The sequence below is a fragment of the Erythrolamprus reginae genome, chromosome 9 (assembly GCF_031021105.1).
Source record: "Erythrolamprus reginae isolate rEryReg1 chromosome 9, rEryReg1.hap1, whole genome shotgun sequence".
In the NCBI taxonomy this organism is placed as follows: domain Eukaryota; kingdom Metazoa; phylum Chordata; class Lepidosauria; order Squamata; family Dipsadidae; genus Erythrolamprus; species Erythrolamprus reginae.
Genome location: NC_091958.1, coordinates 1,821,825 through 1,837,710, shown reverse-complemented (window position 1 = coordinate 1,837,710; position 15,886 = coordinate 1,821,825). Strand labels below are relative to the sequence as shown.

The window sequence follows — 15,886 nt, the reverse complement described above, 5'->3', positions numbered from 1 at the left end:
GGATTATTCATAACAATGCACCCTGCAATTACTTTATTTCAACTTCATATAGCACTAATGCCTTTGTGGAATAATAAACAAACCCACTTGGACACTGGTTATGTAAACTAAACAAATCGTTACAGTAGTGTTTCTCAAACTTGGCAACTTTAAGTTGTGTGGAATTCAACATTGTATCAGCTAGCCATGATACAACTAACACCCCACCAAACCTGGGAAGCTAGAGAAGAAAAAAAAGGAGAAAAACCTATGAAGGATTCAGTGGCAGAGAACACTAATCAAATGTGTCAACTCAGCCTGCTTTTTGCCTAAGGTTCCAAACTTTATTTGAGTCACCTTTTTCTCTTTTGAGAGTTTCAAGTTTAGGATTCATTAATACCAAATTAAGTATGTTCTGCACGCAATCTTTTCTTTGAATTAGCCTATCCTAACATGCAATTTTCTTTATTTTTCTTATTAACATTGCAAAGTTTTAATTGTTAAAATTATCAGGAAAGATATTTTCACAAACGGTTACATTCAGTTCTTGACAATGAGTAGATGGACAAACTTTAAATATTTTCCATAAAAAAACCTAGATCTGTGTGTGTCTGCTTTATTAAGTTAGTGCAACTTGAAAATTAATGCCTTTTCAGTTTATTATTATTCAGGAGGACTCTCATAAAGATCTTTAAAACCAGAAATTGATACATAATATAAAAAGAATTGTAGTGCAAAGTCCCACTGAACACATTGATTCAAGTCAGGAGTTAATTGATGCGTGAACACATTAGAATTTGTTTTACACAATACCTACAGGGTTCTCTCTTTGTTCAAAATATTACACAGCACTTGGGGATTCCCCTTTAAAACCCACAGTTCACCTCGGTGTATTTTCTGGCTACTCATGCAAGACCAGCTCTCGTTCAAAATGCTTGAATCTGGCAAAGCATGAAGTATAAATTACTTACTTTTTTAATCCCCATAGATAGATTGTTATAGATACACATGGAGCTAGATGCAGATGTTTACAAATGGGATTAAACAAGTACTGTATTCAATCAAGTCTTTATATATAACAGCCTCTGAGGCATTGTTGGCCGATTCAGTTGCTTATGTAAATTGATATTTAATTCTGTGTTTTTGCTTGAGAAATGAAAAAATGCCTAGGGTATTAACTTTTGACAGTTTAAGCGCTGGAGTTTATTCTTTAGAACAGTGTTTCCCAACCTTGGCAACTTGAAGATATCTGGACTTCAACTCCCAGAATTCCCCAGCCAGCATTCGCTGGCTGAGGAATTCTGGGAGTTGAAGTCCAAATATCTCCAAGTTGCCAAGGTTGGGAAACAGTGCTTTAGAACACAGGATGGTAACAAAAATGCCCTCACACCTAGTTCTGTTTCATGAAATACATAACATAGAACATACTAACAGTACCACAGATCTTACTATTTAATCACAATCTAGTTGCACTATTCTTTATTCCAACATTGGAGGTTTTTAAGAAGAGATTGTCTGAAATGGTCTAGGGGTTTCCTGCCTGAGCTGGGGGTTGGACTAGAAGATCTCCATGGTCCCTTCCAGCTCTGTTTCTCCTATATCCTCAATCTGAACAGCCAGGGGAGAGGGGGAATCCACACAGGTATAGAAGCAAGATTGTGAAGATTAGATTCAAATTTACATAGTCCAAATGCGGGATAGTCTGAAGAGCATTTAGTGGGCTGAGGCCACAATGACAAGAGCAGCATGCTTGCCTCAAGCCACTTCTGAGGAATTAAACAACTGTACAAGTTCCTCCCTTCTTGAGTTATACCCCTGCATCAGCCAATTTTAAATCATTCATCTCTGTTTATTTTGAAGCACCAAACACTAATACGAGAGAGCCAAAAGCATACGAAAAAGACAATTGAAAGTTTTACATTGAGGACATTTAAAATACACAGACTGTTGAAGGATAACTAAGGAAATTAACTTTAGCAGGTCCACGCTGCCTACTTCCAATGAACTACCAACAAGTTGTGAAATAGTTTTAAACAATTCTCACTGACGACGATGGCCAAAACATCTGTCCGGTCTCAATTCCTGGTTACTAACTCTGTTTCACAAGACCAGGCTGCTTTCTACAAAATAAACAAAAGCCTCCCCCCCCCCCCCTGTCTTAACCAAATACTGTATCTTCTTATAAAGATTGGAGATGCAACTCTTGGTTGAAAGATGCCCCTTCTGAATGAAAAGGAAGTGGGAAGAGGCAGAGTGGTGGCGAAGGGACAGTTGGTACAAAAGAGGGGACAGAGTGTAGAACCTGGGACACACTGGTGATCTTTCTTTCCATCCCCTCCAGCCACTATAAGCCATCAATCTCCCGCTATTTTAAAGCATGGTTCATCTTCTCTCCATCCTCTCCTGTCACCACAGCTTGCTTCCCTTCTATCCCCTCCAGCCATTGCAAAACTATGGTTTGCTTCTTCTCCATCCCTTCTAGCCACCGTCTTCTCTCCATCATCTCCAAGTATCCTAAACCATAGTTCATCTTCTCTCCATCCCCTCCAGTCACCATAAACCAGTCTTCCATCCCCTGCAGCCATTGCAAACCATGGTCTAGTTCCTCTCCATCCCCTTCCAGCCACAGTGTGCCTCCATCCCCTGCAGTCCTTGCAAACCATGGTCTGCTTCCTCCCCATCCCACCTCTCCAACCACCAACTTCTCTCCATGATCTCCAGGCATCCTAAACCACGGTTCATCTTCTTTCCATCCCCTCCAGCCACCCTAAATCACAATCTGCTTCCCTTGCATCCCCTCCAGTCCTTGCAAACCATGGTTCATCTACTCTCCATCCCGGTCCAGCCACCCTAACCCACCGTCTGCCTCCCTTGCAACCGTAACCCCTCCCAGGCCCTCCCGAGCGCGGGGCCCACCTTGTGGCAGCCGGGGCAGGGGGCGGGCGCGGGGTTGGCGGCGGCGGCGGGGGGTCCCTTGGCGGTGCAGGCCAGGAGGCTCTGGATCTTGGTGAGCTCCTGCCTGAGCACCTGCTTCTGGTGGAAGCTGAAGGCCGGGTGGTTGGAGGCCATGGTGAAGAGGAGCAGGAACTCATCGCCCGTGCGGCCCTCGTTGAGCTGGAGCCCGTAGTTGTGGATGACGGAGTCGAGGTGCGTGAGGGTGCGGAAGAGCACGCCGGCCGCCTCCCGGTGCGACGAGCCCAGCAGGGCCAGCGAGACCAGCAGCTTGCTGCGCACCACCTCGTCCGTCAGGTTGGTCAGCCCGCCCAGGTCGGCCGCGTTGTTGGCCTTGATCTCGGCGTCGCGGAGCGAGTGGTAGTCCTTGCGGGCCAGGTCCTCCAGGCAGGCGCCCAGAAAGCGCAGCTCCAGCGGGATGCACAGGTCCAGCAGGCCGCACAGGAACTCCACCCGCTGCGGGGACGGCAGCTCCGAGAACCAGCGGTAGACGCTCTCGCGCTGCAGCCGCGGGCACCGCTTCTCCACCATGCTGGCCCTCCAGGCCCACCACACGCCTGCCCGCACGGGGAGCCCGGCCGGCCGGGGCGCGGGGGCAGCGGGGGGGGGCGAGGGGCGGGGCCGAGGGGAGGGAGGGGGGCGCTGGCTGGGCCGAAGCCTTCGCGGGCCTCCCAGGCGCGCCTCGCGGCTCCCCTCAGGGGGCGGCTCCTCCTTCCCGCCGCTCCCGCCTCGGCCCGGCTCCCTCCATCCCTTGCCCGACCGCCGAGGAGAGGCGAGGAGGGGGAGGAGGAGGAGGCGAGGAGGAGGAGGCGGCGGAGGCGGCAGAAGCAGCGGCAGCAGCAGCGGCGGCGTCTCAACCCCTCACAGCGCCCGCCCGCCCGCCGCTGCCTCAGCCGCCCGATAAATAATCCCGCGGCAGGAGGCGACGCTGCTGGGGCGGTGCTTTGCCCCCGCCGCCGTTATACGTGGGAGGGATGCCGCGGAGCGGAGGGATCCCAAGCTCGGAGAAGGTGAAAGGGCCCGGCCGGCCAGAGAGAGCGAGAGGAGCGGGAGGCCGGATCTTCTTCGCCCTCGCCCACGCCCGCCTCAGGATTGGGCAGCCTTCCCCTCCGAGGCCCGCCCCTTCAGGCCGCTCTCCCTCTCACCACCCCACCTAACGGGACTCCGCCGGGCGGCCGCCGCTGTCATTCACGGCTCTTTCTCCTCACCCCCCACCACCACTCTCTACTCAAGCCCCGCCCTTCGGCTTGTCGCGATTGGCTCTTGGCGAGGCCGAAGAGGTGTGGCCGAGAGAGGGCTGGTTCTGCGCGTGTTTCGGGCGCGTGCTAATTTGCGCTTTCTGACGGGCGGGCAAGGGGGAGGGTGCAGGAGCTCGCCGGTCCATCGCTGACGGACGGGGCGGGGCTTGGGTAACCTAGCAACGGGAAGAGGAAAGGATCCGGAGAGTGAAGAGGGATCGGAAGGAGGTTGCCTAGCAACCGAGTCATTTAGCATGGAGGGACCCGAGAAACGGCCTGAGGGCGGGAGATTTACCTCACGGCCGAGAAGACTCCTCACAACACGGGCCTACCTGGCAGGGTTGTTGTGAATCCAAATGTTACATTGTATGGAAGGAAGTTACACTGGGGTCATCCATGTGGGGAGAAGACAAGAGGAATAATAAAAACTAATGTCCCAATAAAATGAAATAAATCACTTTAAACATCCTGAGGGTGCATGACCTTGAAACACCCCTCCTTTCAGCTACAGACTCAGACTGGCCTACCTGGCAGGGTTGTGGTGCAGCTAGGAAAAAAAGGGTTGCTTGACCATGTGAAGGAGGGAAGATGGAAGTAATAAATACAAATCAATGGAAGCCCCAAATGCTTCCCAGCCCCCCTCCCCAAGAAAGCCAGAAACTACCACAGTGACCGATACAGGCAAATGCTGACCACCCAGGAGAAAGTCCCCCTTGTTTTTTGCACCTGGCACCCTGTAAGGAAGAGGCGGTTGGGGCTGGGAGCAGTTCTGCTCCGAATTGGAGGATTCTGCGTTTTTTTCCCTGGTTGAATCCACCTGGGCACCGACTTTTGCAGGGCCTGGAGTAGATCCAGCGGTTTGTGCAAACCAACATTCAGACTGAGCATCAATCATCATCTTAAATGGAGGATTCTGCCATCCTGGGCAAATTGAGAACTTCATATTCCAGGTATTCAACAGTTTCTGATGACTTTCTTTCTTTTAAAAAAAAATGTTTTTGATAATTTTATTTTTCTCCACAGACTCCATTTACACAATATGGCTTAAAATGTTTCAATGACATACATATACATTTTCAAACCAATATCTTATTTTGCACTTATTTTCAACTATTCTTCAGTCTGCCCCTCCCTTCCCTTCCCTCAACTTTCATCTCCTCTTCCTACTTTCTTACTCCTTCTCTCCCCCTTCTCCTTCCTTCCATTCTCTCTCTATCTTCTTTCCACTCCTTCTCTTCTCCTTTCCCCTTCCTCTTCCCGTTCTCTTGCTCTGCTTATATTTGACAGACTGATAAAAACCTTCTTTTCTTCCTTCTTGTTCATTGGTTTCATCTCTGTTGTCATTATTATTCTCTAATTCATCATTATCATCATTATTATAACCTCTATTTCTTTTTCCTTTTCTTTACCCACTCCAAATCCTCCAAAAAAACTTTTAAATTTTTTAAATCCTCTCAGATGCCTTTTATAACTACACAGGTCTCTTTCAAAATTGCCACCAATTCTTCATAATCACTTGTCTCCATACCCCGGGTATCAAAAATTACCATTTTTGCAACTGGTCCAGCAGCTAACAATTGTTGTTTCACGGCCTTTTAAAATCATCTTCTTTTAAGAGAGGTGCTGTCTGTTACAGCACTTAGAATGTTCAAACTCCAAATCCCTCTAATCTTTCAATATTGAAGTTCATGTATGTCTTTTAGTATGATAACAAGTTAGTCATAGTTCTGTATTTTGCAAATGCAATGTTGTTTTTCTTATTCAAGGTCACAAGTCGATTAAAATATTCCACATTTTAATAGGTCCTCCAACCAATGGATGGCACTCAGTGCTCAGTGTTTATCCATATTTTAAACCAATTCTATCCAAATAATATTCTTATCCCAGCTTCTTTGTGAGGCTTTTAAACTATCACAACAAATTTAATTGTACATATATCTTTATTCTTGTGAGCCGCTCTAAGTTCGCGGGGAGAAGGACGGCCTGTAGATTTCATTAATAAATAACAACAAATAAATAATAAACTGATATTGAGGGTTTGTTCCACAAATGGCCTTTAAAACAAACCAAGGTGGATTCAGTAGGTGGATTAAAACAAAGAATGCTATTGCTTCCATGTGCTCTGCATGTTTGGGCTTTTATAGGGAAAACAGTAATAAAAATTGATTAGAACTGATTTGGTAAATTGTGAGTTGCAGTTCAGAGGATCAGATGTTGGCTGGGGATGTTTACTTGCCTTCTTTTTTTCTTTTTTTTGGCTACTTGATAAACAGGATAATCACAGTAAGAGAGACATAGTTTAGTCTTGGCCAGGAACTTGTATGCCATTAATATAATAAAAGAGATTGTGGTGCTTGCTAAATCTATATACACATATGGTGAGTGTCCTCTAGCGGCTATTTCAGTGATAACATTATGCTACGATACAAATCTTTTCCTTGTCCATGAATAGGATGATTTAAAAAAACAAAAACAATGCCTGTATAAGGAAGAAAAAAAACCTAGAAAATCTTAAACAAATAATAATGATGTTGATGGAAACAGCAAAATACCTAATATCTCCTAAAATCTATATGAATGTGGCTGAGATTGAGATGAAGTCTTAAAAAATATGATGAATGAAACCGTCATACACCTACAAAAAGATATTGACAAAATTGAACGGGTCCAAAGACGGGCTACAAGAATGGTGGAAGGTCTTAAGCATAAAACGTATCAGGAAAGACTTAATGAACTCAATCTGTATAGTCTGGAGGACAGAAGGAAAAGGGGGCCATGATTGAAACATTTAAATATATTAAAGGGTTAAACAAGGTCCAGGAGGGAAGTGTTTTTAAAAGGAAAGTGAACACAAGAACAAGGGGACACAATCTGAAGTTAGTTGGGGGAAAGATCAAAAGCAACATGAGAAAATATTATTTTACTGAAAGAGTAGTAGATCCTTGGAACAAACTTCCAGCAGACGTTGTAGATAAATCCACAGTAACTGAATTTAAACATGCCTGGGATAAACATATATCCATCCTAACATAAAATACAGAAAATAGTATAAGGGCAGACTAGATGGACCAGGAGGTCTTTTTCTGCCGTCAGACTTCTATGTTTCTATGTTTCTATGTCTTTCTGACTTGGTTGTACAAATCTTAATTTAGACTCTACTATTTCAGACTGGCAACCTATGATTATTGGATAAAAATAATGAGACATTGCTGATTACCTAGGTGTGAATTAAGTATCTGAACATTTCAGGTATAAAAACCTCGTGAGACAATTCAGTCATTGCTTTCTGAAAATAACCAAGTGCATCTCCCAATAATAAGAGGGTTTGGTCGAGGGCAAATCCCAGGGAGAAAAAATTGTGATTGCACCACATGGCTTTGTTTGAAGAATCTGTTTTCTTTCGGTTAGTGGAACAAATGTGAACTGTATCTGAGACCCTTGAAACAGATTTGATGCTTATATTTTGTTTTTTCATGATGCAATGAAATGGTTTTGTTCTACTCTGAAGTGTTTTTGTGCTTTGCAGGGTTGCTGTTTTTAGAAAACTGTTTCCCAAATCTGATGCTGGGAATTAAAGAATCAATATTTGCTTTATATAATGTGTGTGTGTGTGTGTGTGTGTATTTCTAATCAGATGATGCACTGCATAAATTCACAATTTTGTTTTGATTGTGATGGACTTGAAAGATACTCAGATATTGCACTTTGTATGATTTTATCATGGTTTTAGTGTGTGTACTTTTCAAAAAGTACACATCCACTGACAGATATGACAGGTCCAAGCTGTGATTTAGTCCCCATCACTTGTCAGTAGCTGGATGGCTTCAGATTTCAGCCAGATTTGGGGCATGGGTGATAACGTCATTTACTATAAATGAGTAAAACTACTCAGGAGGCCGCCATCTTGTCAAATACCATGTCATATCTCAGCAAGACACCAAAAGAAGGAAGAAGGAACTTTCAGTCTGGTTATTTCCACTCTTATGTCCAGCAATGCCACAGGCCGTTCCTTGTTCCCCCATGTGTCTTTTGTGGGGCGGGGGTGCATTGCTAAAAGCACCAGTAGACCAAGACGGTATTTATAACTCTGGGACTAACACAATAGGTTGCTGCCAGGGAAACGGATGCTAAAACTATTCCGACAATTTGTTCAGGGAGATAGAAAACCAGTGTCTGAAACAGCAGGTCAGCTTTCCCTTAGGAGAGTCCCGAGTTCAAGAGTTTCTTTCGCAGAAAGAGCTCTTCTAACTGTAACTAGCAGTAACAATAAATGCCTTTGTAAGATTTGCATGCATTCTCAGGAGCAGCACATTCTTGGTCAGTGCTCAGGAGCCAACAAGGCAGCTGTTGCAGCCCTTCTAAAGAAAGCATGCTGGCTTGCTTCCCTGCGCTCTGCGCATCATGTGAATGGTCTTTCTCTGGTGTCGCTGGAATGTGAAGAGGAGGGAGCCAATTGGAAGCGTTTCTAAGAGCCTCTTGGCCAATTTCGGCCCCTTTTCCAACCAGGTTCTGCTTTTCCTCTGCATAAATCAAACCCAAACTCTTGACTTTGTGGCCTAGAGCAGGGGTGGGAACAGGTGGGCGCGGTAACCCCCAGCATGTGGGGCTGAGCATTTGGTTTCATGATGAAAGCACCAGGGTAGAACCCAAGAAATGGTGAATTATAGTTCTACTTCAGGCACGAAAGCTAGCTGGGTGACTTTGGGCCAATCACCAGAAGACGGACCCAGTATATGCACTTGCTCAGCCACCTGGGGGCGGCTACTCTGCACATAGGTAAAACATGGCCCAGAAACGCTGAAGGTGAATCTTAAAAGGCTTGCAATAGCTCTTTTGTCCCGGGAGGGGGAGCCTGGCTCCTTCCCTGCAACGTGGCTCTTACAAAACAGGACTCTTCCTCTGGAATCATTACCTGCATCCCACAAGAGAATGAAGCTCAAGCGTCTGTTGGAGGGCAGCCCCCTTCGGTTTACTGGGCACCCAACCAAGGCCTTAACCAGGGACCAGACCACAATATATTTGGTGAAGAATCTCAAGCTTTATTCCTGAGCTCAAAAATATCTGCGTTAGAATTTCAGCTTCCTAGAAGAGCATTATTTCAAAGATTTCATAGTCTATTTCAGTGTTTCACTGTTTCTCAACCTTGGCAACTTTAAGATATATGGACTACAATTCCCAGAATCCCCCAGCCAGCCATGTGAATTCTGGGAGTTGGTCCACACATCTTAAAGTTGCCAAGCTCTAAGATGTTGAAGCCCAAGTCTATGGACATAAAAGGAGTTGGGGAAATCTTTACTTTCCCCCCTTCTTGCTAAGAAGATAAATCTGGGTGAAACCCAACCTCTATTGCTTCTGCTCCCTCCTCACATTCCCCATTACCTACCAGCAATGTGAGAATGACTCACGCCATCCCTTTTGAAACACCTCTATTTTAGTGGTGGCTCTTAAAAGCAGGAAGAAAAAGGGAAGAGTCTGTCCGGACATGCTGTGTGTATTCTTTTCATTGATCCTAGCTCCTAGCTAGGCCTGCAGTTAAACGTCTCAAATGATGAAGCATCCACAAGAGAAGCAATAGTATTACTTCAGATGGCATTTGGGAAGTTCTCTACACAGTATGAGACAATTCATGTAACCTACAGTTACAGCAGCAGTTTTCCCTGGACCAAATGATTTTATCAAGGAATAATGAGGGGTTGTTTTTTTTCTATCGGCTTCCTTTTGTGGAAAATCCACTTTGTGAGTTTATTTCTTTTTAGCGGATAGAGCATTGGCAGCTCTGGTTTGCTTTATCTGGACTTTGTTTAAGAGGTATGGGTAACTTGCACCCTTTTCTCTCTTGGAAGCTGTAGGATCTCTGGAACTTGATAAAGCTTCCCAGCTCTTGTCTTTTCTCTGATCAGGATTAGCTTTCTGCTCTTGAGTTTCTTGATTTCACTTTGGAAACTACCTGGAATTTTATCTGGCTAAAGAAGATCAGATTTGCAGTGATTGGAAGGATAAACATGACCAAGATCTTACTGAGATATAGCTAGTGACCAGCAAAGTCCCTTTGGCTAATTTGCTGCACTTATGCAGATAGCAAGAAGATTAAAAGCTTTGACCTCACGCACCCATTGCACGACATTGCCTGTGCACCACAAAGCATGTAAACAGTGTGCAGTTGTCAAGAATAAGTGGAAAGCTGTTTGGGGCTCTTACTGAAGCTTTTAGCAAAATGGCTCCAGAGTCAAACGTGTGTCAGAATTTCACTTTTCAGTTCATTGTGTGCTGACTTTCTTAGCCTGAGAAAGTCAACACCTCATCATCAGCAAACAGAGATGCTCTCAAGATCATCTGCTCTTCCAGCTTCCAGTTAAACTAGTTTATTGTCATGCCAGTACACAAAAATCAATCAACTCACAGTTGGGTCAGCTAGATAAAAGTCAAGGGATTTCAAGAGGGGTTAATCTTAGACCTTTTGTGGGAAAATAAGAACCCTGTAGGCTGATCACTGTCAATAGACAGGAAAGACTTCCCTAAACTTAGTTTTCCTCAGATGTCCTGGGCTTCAGTTCCTCTCTAAGCCATATGAAAATTACTGCCCAGAGGGGAAGCTCTTAGGCCTTCCACAGTCCAAGTGGGCATCATCCCCAGTGATATCTGGAGATTCTGGTGAGCAATCCTGAAGTTGGCTTCCTCCAGAGTAGTGCTGCCTTAACCCGCATTGTTCCTGAAAAGAGCAAAGTTAACATTGACCCCAAAGGCAGACCTGTTTTCTGGATGAGCTCCATTACTTATAGATGACCCTTCCCTTCGATTGGGTATCATGTTGGGTGAACAGATCCCCAGTTCCTTGTAGAGAGAAACTTTTTAAACTGATTGGGAAAGATGAAATGTGATCAACATGGCCTACATCAGAAGAAGCATCAAATTCTTGGATTTGTTAGAAACCAAACCTCTCGTTAATAGCAGGCAGAGGACAGAAGGGCCTACTGAAGAAAGAATCTCAAGCCCCAGCCTAGAAAGATATTCCTCGGTCAGAAACATTACTTAGAAGCTATCGGTCATCTCGACCCCTTCAAAATGTCTCTTGGGCCGAGCATTTTCCTCTGCTGCCTTGATTCAGCAAATGTTCTTTATTTACACTGAAGGTTTAAACCCCTATTCACCAGAACATTATCTTAAGAACGAAAAAGGACTTCATTTCATTAGTTGAACTAAGTGCTCCTGAGAGATAGCAGGATATAAGCCAACAACTCCTTTTGCTCTCACACCTGCGTGCTTAAATGGTCACTTTCATTGGGGTCATCTAGAAGTGCCCGCCCAAGCCCTTTTTACTTTATTCAAATGCCAGCATTGCCATTGCTAAGAAGATTGAAGGGTCGATTGCTGGGTGGGCCCGCATCTCTTCAATTTCCTCACAGGTGGGTTGGGGCTGCCTGTCCCAGAAGCACACTGGCCTGCCTACCATCCCTGTCCTAAGGTTCCCTTTTATTTGTATCCATTTCATGTAATCATAGTTATGTCTATACTTCTGTTCTCTAATGCAGTGTTTCCCAACCTTGGCAACTTGAAGATATTTGGACTTCAACTCCCAGAATTCCCCAGCCAGCGAATGCTGACTAGGGAATTCTGGGAGTTGAAGTCCAGATACCTTCAAGATGCCAAGGTTGGGAAACCCTGATCTAATGCATGTTTGAATGTGTGTGTGGCAAGGGAGAGTTGTAGTGCTAAGATGCTTGGAGAGAACAGTCTTGACTTCTCCACTGCAGACCATTTTTTTACAATGTTCAGATTTTGCAGGGTGGGTTGTTTTCATAGCCTTAAACCCCACCCCACTCTGGAAAGCTGGAGCAATAGCCGGACTACAGTTTTAATTGATACTAAATCGATGTTGCTGCTTTCTGACTTTTTTTTTTTTAATGTGGAGAGTTAATACTTAAACATCTTCCAGAGTTGGTAGGAGACCAAAAAAGAATAAAAAAGAGGAAAAGCCGTCCTCAGCACTTAGATGAAGACTGCAGTCCTAAGCACGCTTCCTTCTCATTCTCTAAAATCAAAGTCACTTAGTGAACATTCATCTTGGGCTACAGTATTTCCCTCTTAGCCTGCTGCAGCCTGATAGATTTCACCCTTTAAACTTAAAAATAAGCAATTTGAATATGTATAGAGAAAGATTGGCCGGGCATTGTATCCCTTTGGCCTGTTTTGAGCCCTCTCCCTCCAAGGAATGGAGGGGAAGGGAAGGCGGCCGAGATCTGTGTTGGGAGGGGGAGGACTCTACCTTCTGCAGTTGCTGTACCTTTAAATGCAAGAACCTGGAGCTTTGGGGGGGGGGCAGAGACAGAGCTGCTGGGCTCCCTTCCCTTTCATAAGCCCCCGTCCATCCAGGGGGGCGGAGAGGAGGGCTAGGGGACCCCAATTGAGTCGGGGGGGGTCCAGGGCGGAGGGAGGAAGCCGGGACGATGCGAGGCGGTCCTCGCCCCTCCCCGCTCGAAGCTCCAGCCCAGGAGCCCCCTTCCTCCCCCCGCAGCCGGCCTTCCGCCTCTTCCGCCTCCCTCCCTTCTGCCGCCAGCCGGCAGGTGCCCGGGCCCCCTCCCCAAAGGACCGCGCTGAAGGCCGACACGGGGCAGCTCTGCCCCGCAGCCAGCCGGAGGGAGTGAGCTTCGAGCGGCCAACCGGGGTGGGGCGGCCGGGGGGGGGAGGTGAAGTAGGGAAGGGAAGGAAAACAGGCTTTCGGGCCGGGGGGGCTCCGAGGGAGACGGAGCGCGCGCCTGTGTGTGTACGAGGGAGGGAGTGAGGGGGGGGGGCGCCGGGTAGAGTGCGTGAGATCGAGACGGTCACAGGCACCGCATTGCTGCTGACCCGCCGCGGGCAAGATGCTGCTTCGCCCAGGCACGGCGGAGCGATTGGGCCAGCCGAGCGGCAGCAGGTGGAAGGCACCGCGGGGGCTGTGAGACCCTTTGTCTGGTCTGTGGCGTTGCTTCCTCGCTGCCCCCCCCATCCTCCTCCTCCTCCTGACAATCCGGGAGCCCCCCCCCCCTCCTTCTATGTTGGCTGTTGGCCTTTGCCCGCGCCGCCCCCTCCCCTGGCTGCCCATTGCCCGCGGTGGCTCCAAAGGACCCCCGTCGGCCCCTCCCGGCCCCCGGAACCCTTCCTGCGCCGCGGGCCCCGGAGGGCTGCCTTCCCCCCGGCAGTAAAGGCAGGAGGAGACGGCTCCGGAACCGCTCCCCCCCCCTCCCGCCTCTGGAGAGAATGTGCCAGCGGCCAAGCCCGGCTCCCTCGGCGGCGGCGGCGGCGGCGGCTCTGGGCGTTTGGTGCATCGTTTAAGGGGGCGGTTTTGCCTCTCCCCGGCTCTCGCCCTCCTCCTCCCCCCCGCCCCACCTTTTTGAGAATTTGCGAACTGCGTTACATGCATGTCCAGTGGGGGAAGGTTTAACTTTGACGATGGAGGGTCCTACTGTGGAGGTTGGGAGGACGGCAAGGCTCACGGCCACGGCATCTGCACCGGCCCGAAGGGGCAAGGCGAGTACGCGGGCTCCTGGAGCCACGGCTTCGAAGTGCTGGGCGTCTACACCTGGCCCAGCGGGAACACCTACCAGGGCACCTGGGCGCAAGGGAAGCGCCACGGCATCGGCGTGGAGAGCAAAGGCAAGTGGGTGTACCGAGGCGAGTGGACTCACGGATTTAAGGGACGCTACGGGGTGCGCGAGTGCACCGGCAACGGGGCCAAGTACGAAGGCACCTGGAGCAACGGCCTGCAGGATGGCTACGGGACAGAGACCTACTCGGATGGAGGTAAGCGGCGGCGGCTTCCCCACCTCCTCCCGCCCGTTGAAGCGCTGCACGCCGCCCTGCTGGGTGGGGATGTTTTTAAAAGGAGTAGGAGGAGGGCATGATGTCTGGGGCCTTGCCCTGCCTTGCTAACCCGGGTCCAGTCCTCGACGTTCGGCCTGCGCTGGGATTAAATCTTGCTGGCTGAAAGGAGGAAGGGCCTTTTCCCAAGCGGAGAGTGGCTCAGAGTCTTCCTTGTTTACCTAAGAAAATCTCTCCCTCTCTCCCCCGGACCCAGGACTGATTGGGCATCAACAAGATGCCGTTCAGTAAAGGGATCTTGTGTGTGTGTGTGTGTGTGTGTGTGCGCGCGCGCAAAGAGCTCCCCTTCCCAGTTCTGAAGGCTCCAGGATCCAGGGAAGGTTGTGGGAAAGGGACAGAGGCGTTGCAATCAGAGAATAGGGCAGTGAGCCTGGGGCCTTTTGGAAAGGGCTGGTAGGAAACTCCATCCAGGGAGAGGTGGCTTGGGTTCAATATTCTGAGATTTGCCCTGTGGATTCGGTCTTCTGGAGCAGATCTGGGCACCTTCGGTTTTGTTGGTCCCGTTCAGCATCTACCTCAGAAGACAACCATTTCTGAAAGAAAACGTGGGCCTCCATTGGCCACACGATACGATGGGGTGGAAGGGTTAAAATATTGCCCTGAACCCCCCCTGCCTCGGCCAGGCAATTCTCTCCAGAGTCAAAGTGTATTGCAAACTCTTTCTCTCTCTTTTTAATTTCCCTCCGAGTCTAGCGCTCCACAGTTCAGGTCCGCAGTTCTTTTGATGACCGGTTGCCATTCTTGCGAATGTGTGGCTTGGGTGTATGTGGAGCACCCAGAGGCTGAAAGGGACAGCTGCTCCTTGGCTTCGGGAAGAAGCTTCGGGAGTTATTGCAGAGGGAAGGTGGAGACTGACTAAGCAGAAGCGGAATCTAGCAAAGGCCAATGGAAGAGAGAAAACCATGGGGGCAAACGTAAGATTAAGGTCTCTCATGGAGCAGCTCTCCTCTGGAATGGCCTGAATCTCTCCATCTCCAGTGAAGCAGGGACTCTTTCCTCTGCTAACCTTCCGGTGTGCAGGCGCCAGGCCTACTTACCACATCTCTGGAGGAAAGCGGCAGGCCGGCAGGGTCTTAATGAACACAATCCTTCCCTTTCCCTCTCTGTCTCCCTCTCTCTCTTTTTCTCTCCCCCCTCCCATGCCTGCTTCCGAGCAGCGTTCAGCCAAGAATACATCCTCTGCTTTTCAAAGGCCCTGCGGGAAGAGAGTCAGGAAAGGCCGAAGGGAAAATGTACGGATGCAAAGTAGAATTGGCTGATTGGAAGCAAAAAGGGGAGGGCAGGAACTGAGGAAACTTTATTTGATTTTTTTCACAAAGGCCGGTAGCTGGGTCTGGCCACCGGTTTTGTGAGACCGCCCTTGAATCCTCTGAAAGTGCTTTTTCCGACCGGGAGTTCGGTGTCTCTGGGATTTCTTTCCGCCCGGTGGGCTGCCAGGCTTAGGAATCTGAGCTCCCCATGCAGGTGCTAGAAGGAAGGAAGGAAGGAAGGAAGGTGGGCTGGGAGTCTTCTTGGCCCACCCAGGCCTTTACGCAGAAGCCATGCAGGCACGATTGTACAAGTACTGCAGTGCTGCAATCCCCAATGAAACCTGAGGAAAAAAATATATGTGCCTATATTCAACCAAAGAGGAGATAAATGTGCAGAGCCTCCATAACCTCGGTGAGGCAGTGGGCCTGTTTCAGACCGGGAAAGAATCAGAGAAACAAACCTCAGATTGACAGTGAAAATTGACTCGGGGGATTTGGAAAAATTCTACCCAACCCCTTGGAGAACTAGTTTGTGGGGAACATTTGGGGTATGGAGCGGTTCTGATCCCACTGGTGGTCAGCTCAGAAAGGGGGCTGCACAGAGCCCTCGAA

General features: G+C 48.3%; 2 protein-coding genes across 3 annotated transcripts in view; one reads left to right on the top strand and one right to left on the bottom strand.

Moving 5' to 3' along the window:
• ZCCHC14 (zinc finger CCHC-type containing 14) overlaps nucleotides 1-3,555 on the bottom strand; it is a 30,648-nt gene extending 27,093 nt beyond the window's left edge. The window contains 1 exon segment of the mRNA XM_070761841.1: nucleotides 2,896-3,555. Coding sequence (XP_070617942.1) covers nucleotides 2,896-3,462 — 567 coding nt within the window. The 5' untranslated portion in view covers nucleotides 3,463-3,555.
• A 1,503-nt stretch (nucleotides 3,556-5,058) lies between these two features.
• Nucleotides 5,059-15,886, top strand: part of JPH3 (junctophilin 3) — a 48,758-nt gene continuing 37,930 nt past the window's right edge. Inside the window, exon 1 of one of the 2 annotated variants that reach the window (XM_070761834.1) lies at nucleotides 5,059-5,119. Coding sequence is in view for 1 of the 2 variants with exons in the window: in XM_070761833.1 (XP_070617934.1) it covers nucleotides 13,565-13,946 (382 nt within the window). In the remaining variant the exon portion in view is untranslated. Of the gene's footprint in view, nucleotides 5,120-13,086; nucleotides 13,947-15,886 lie in introns of those variants that run through there. The other variant, XM_070761833.1, reaches the window with a different exon arrangement.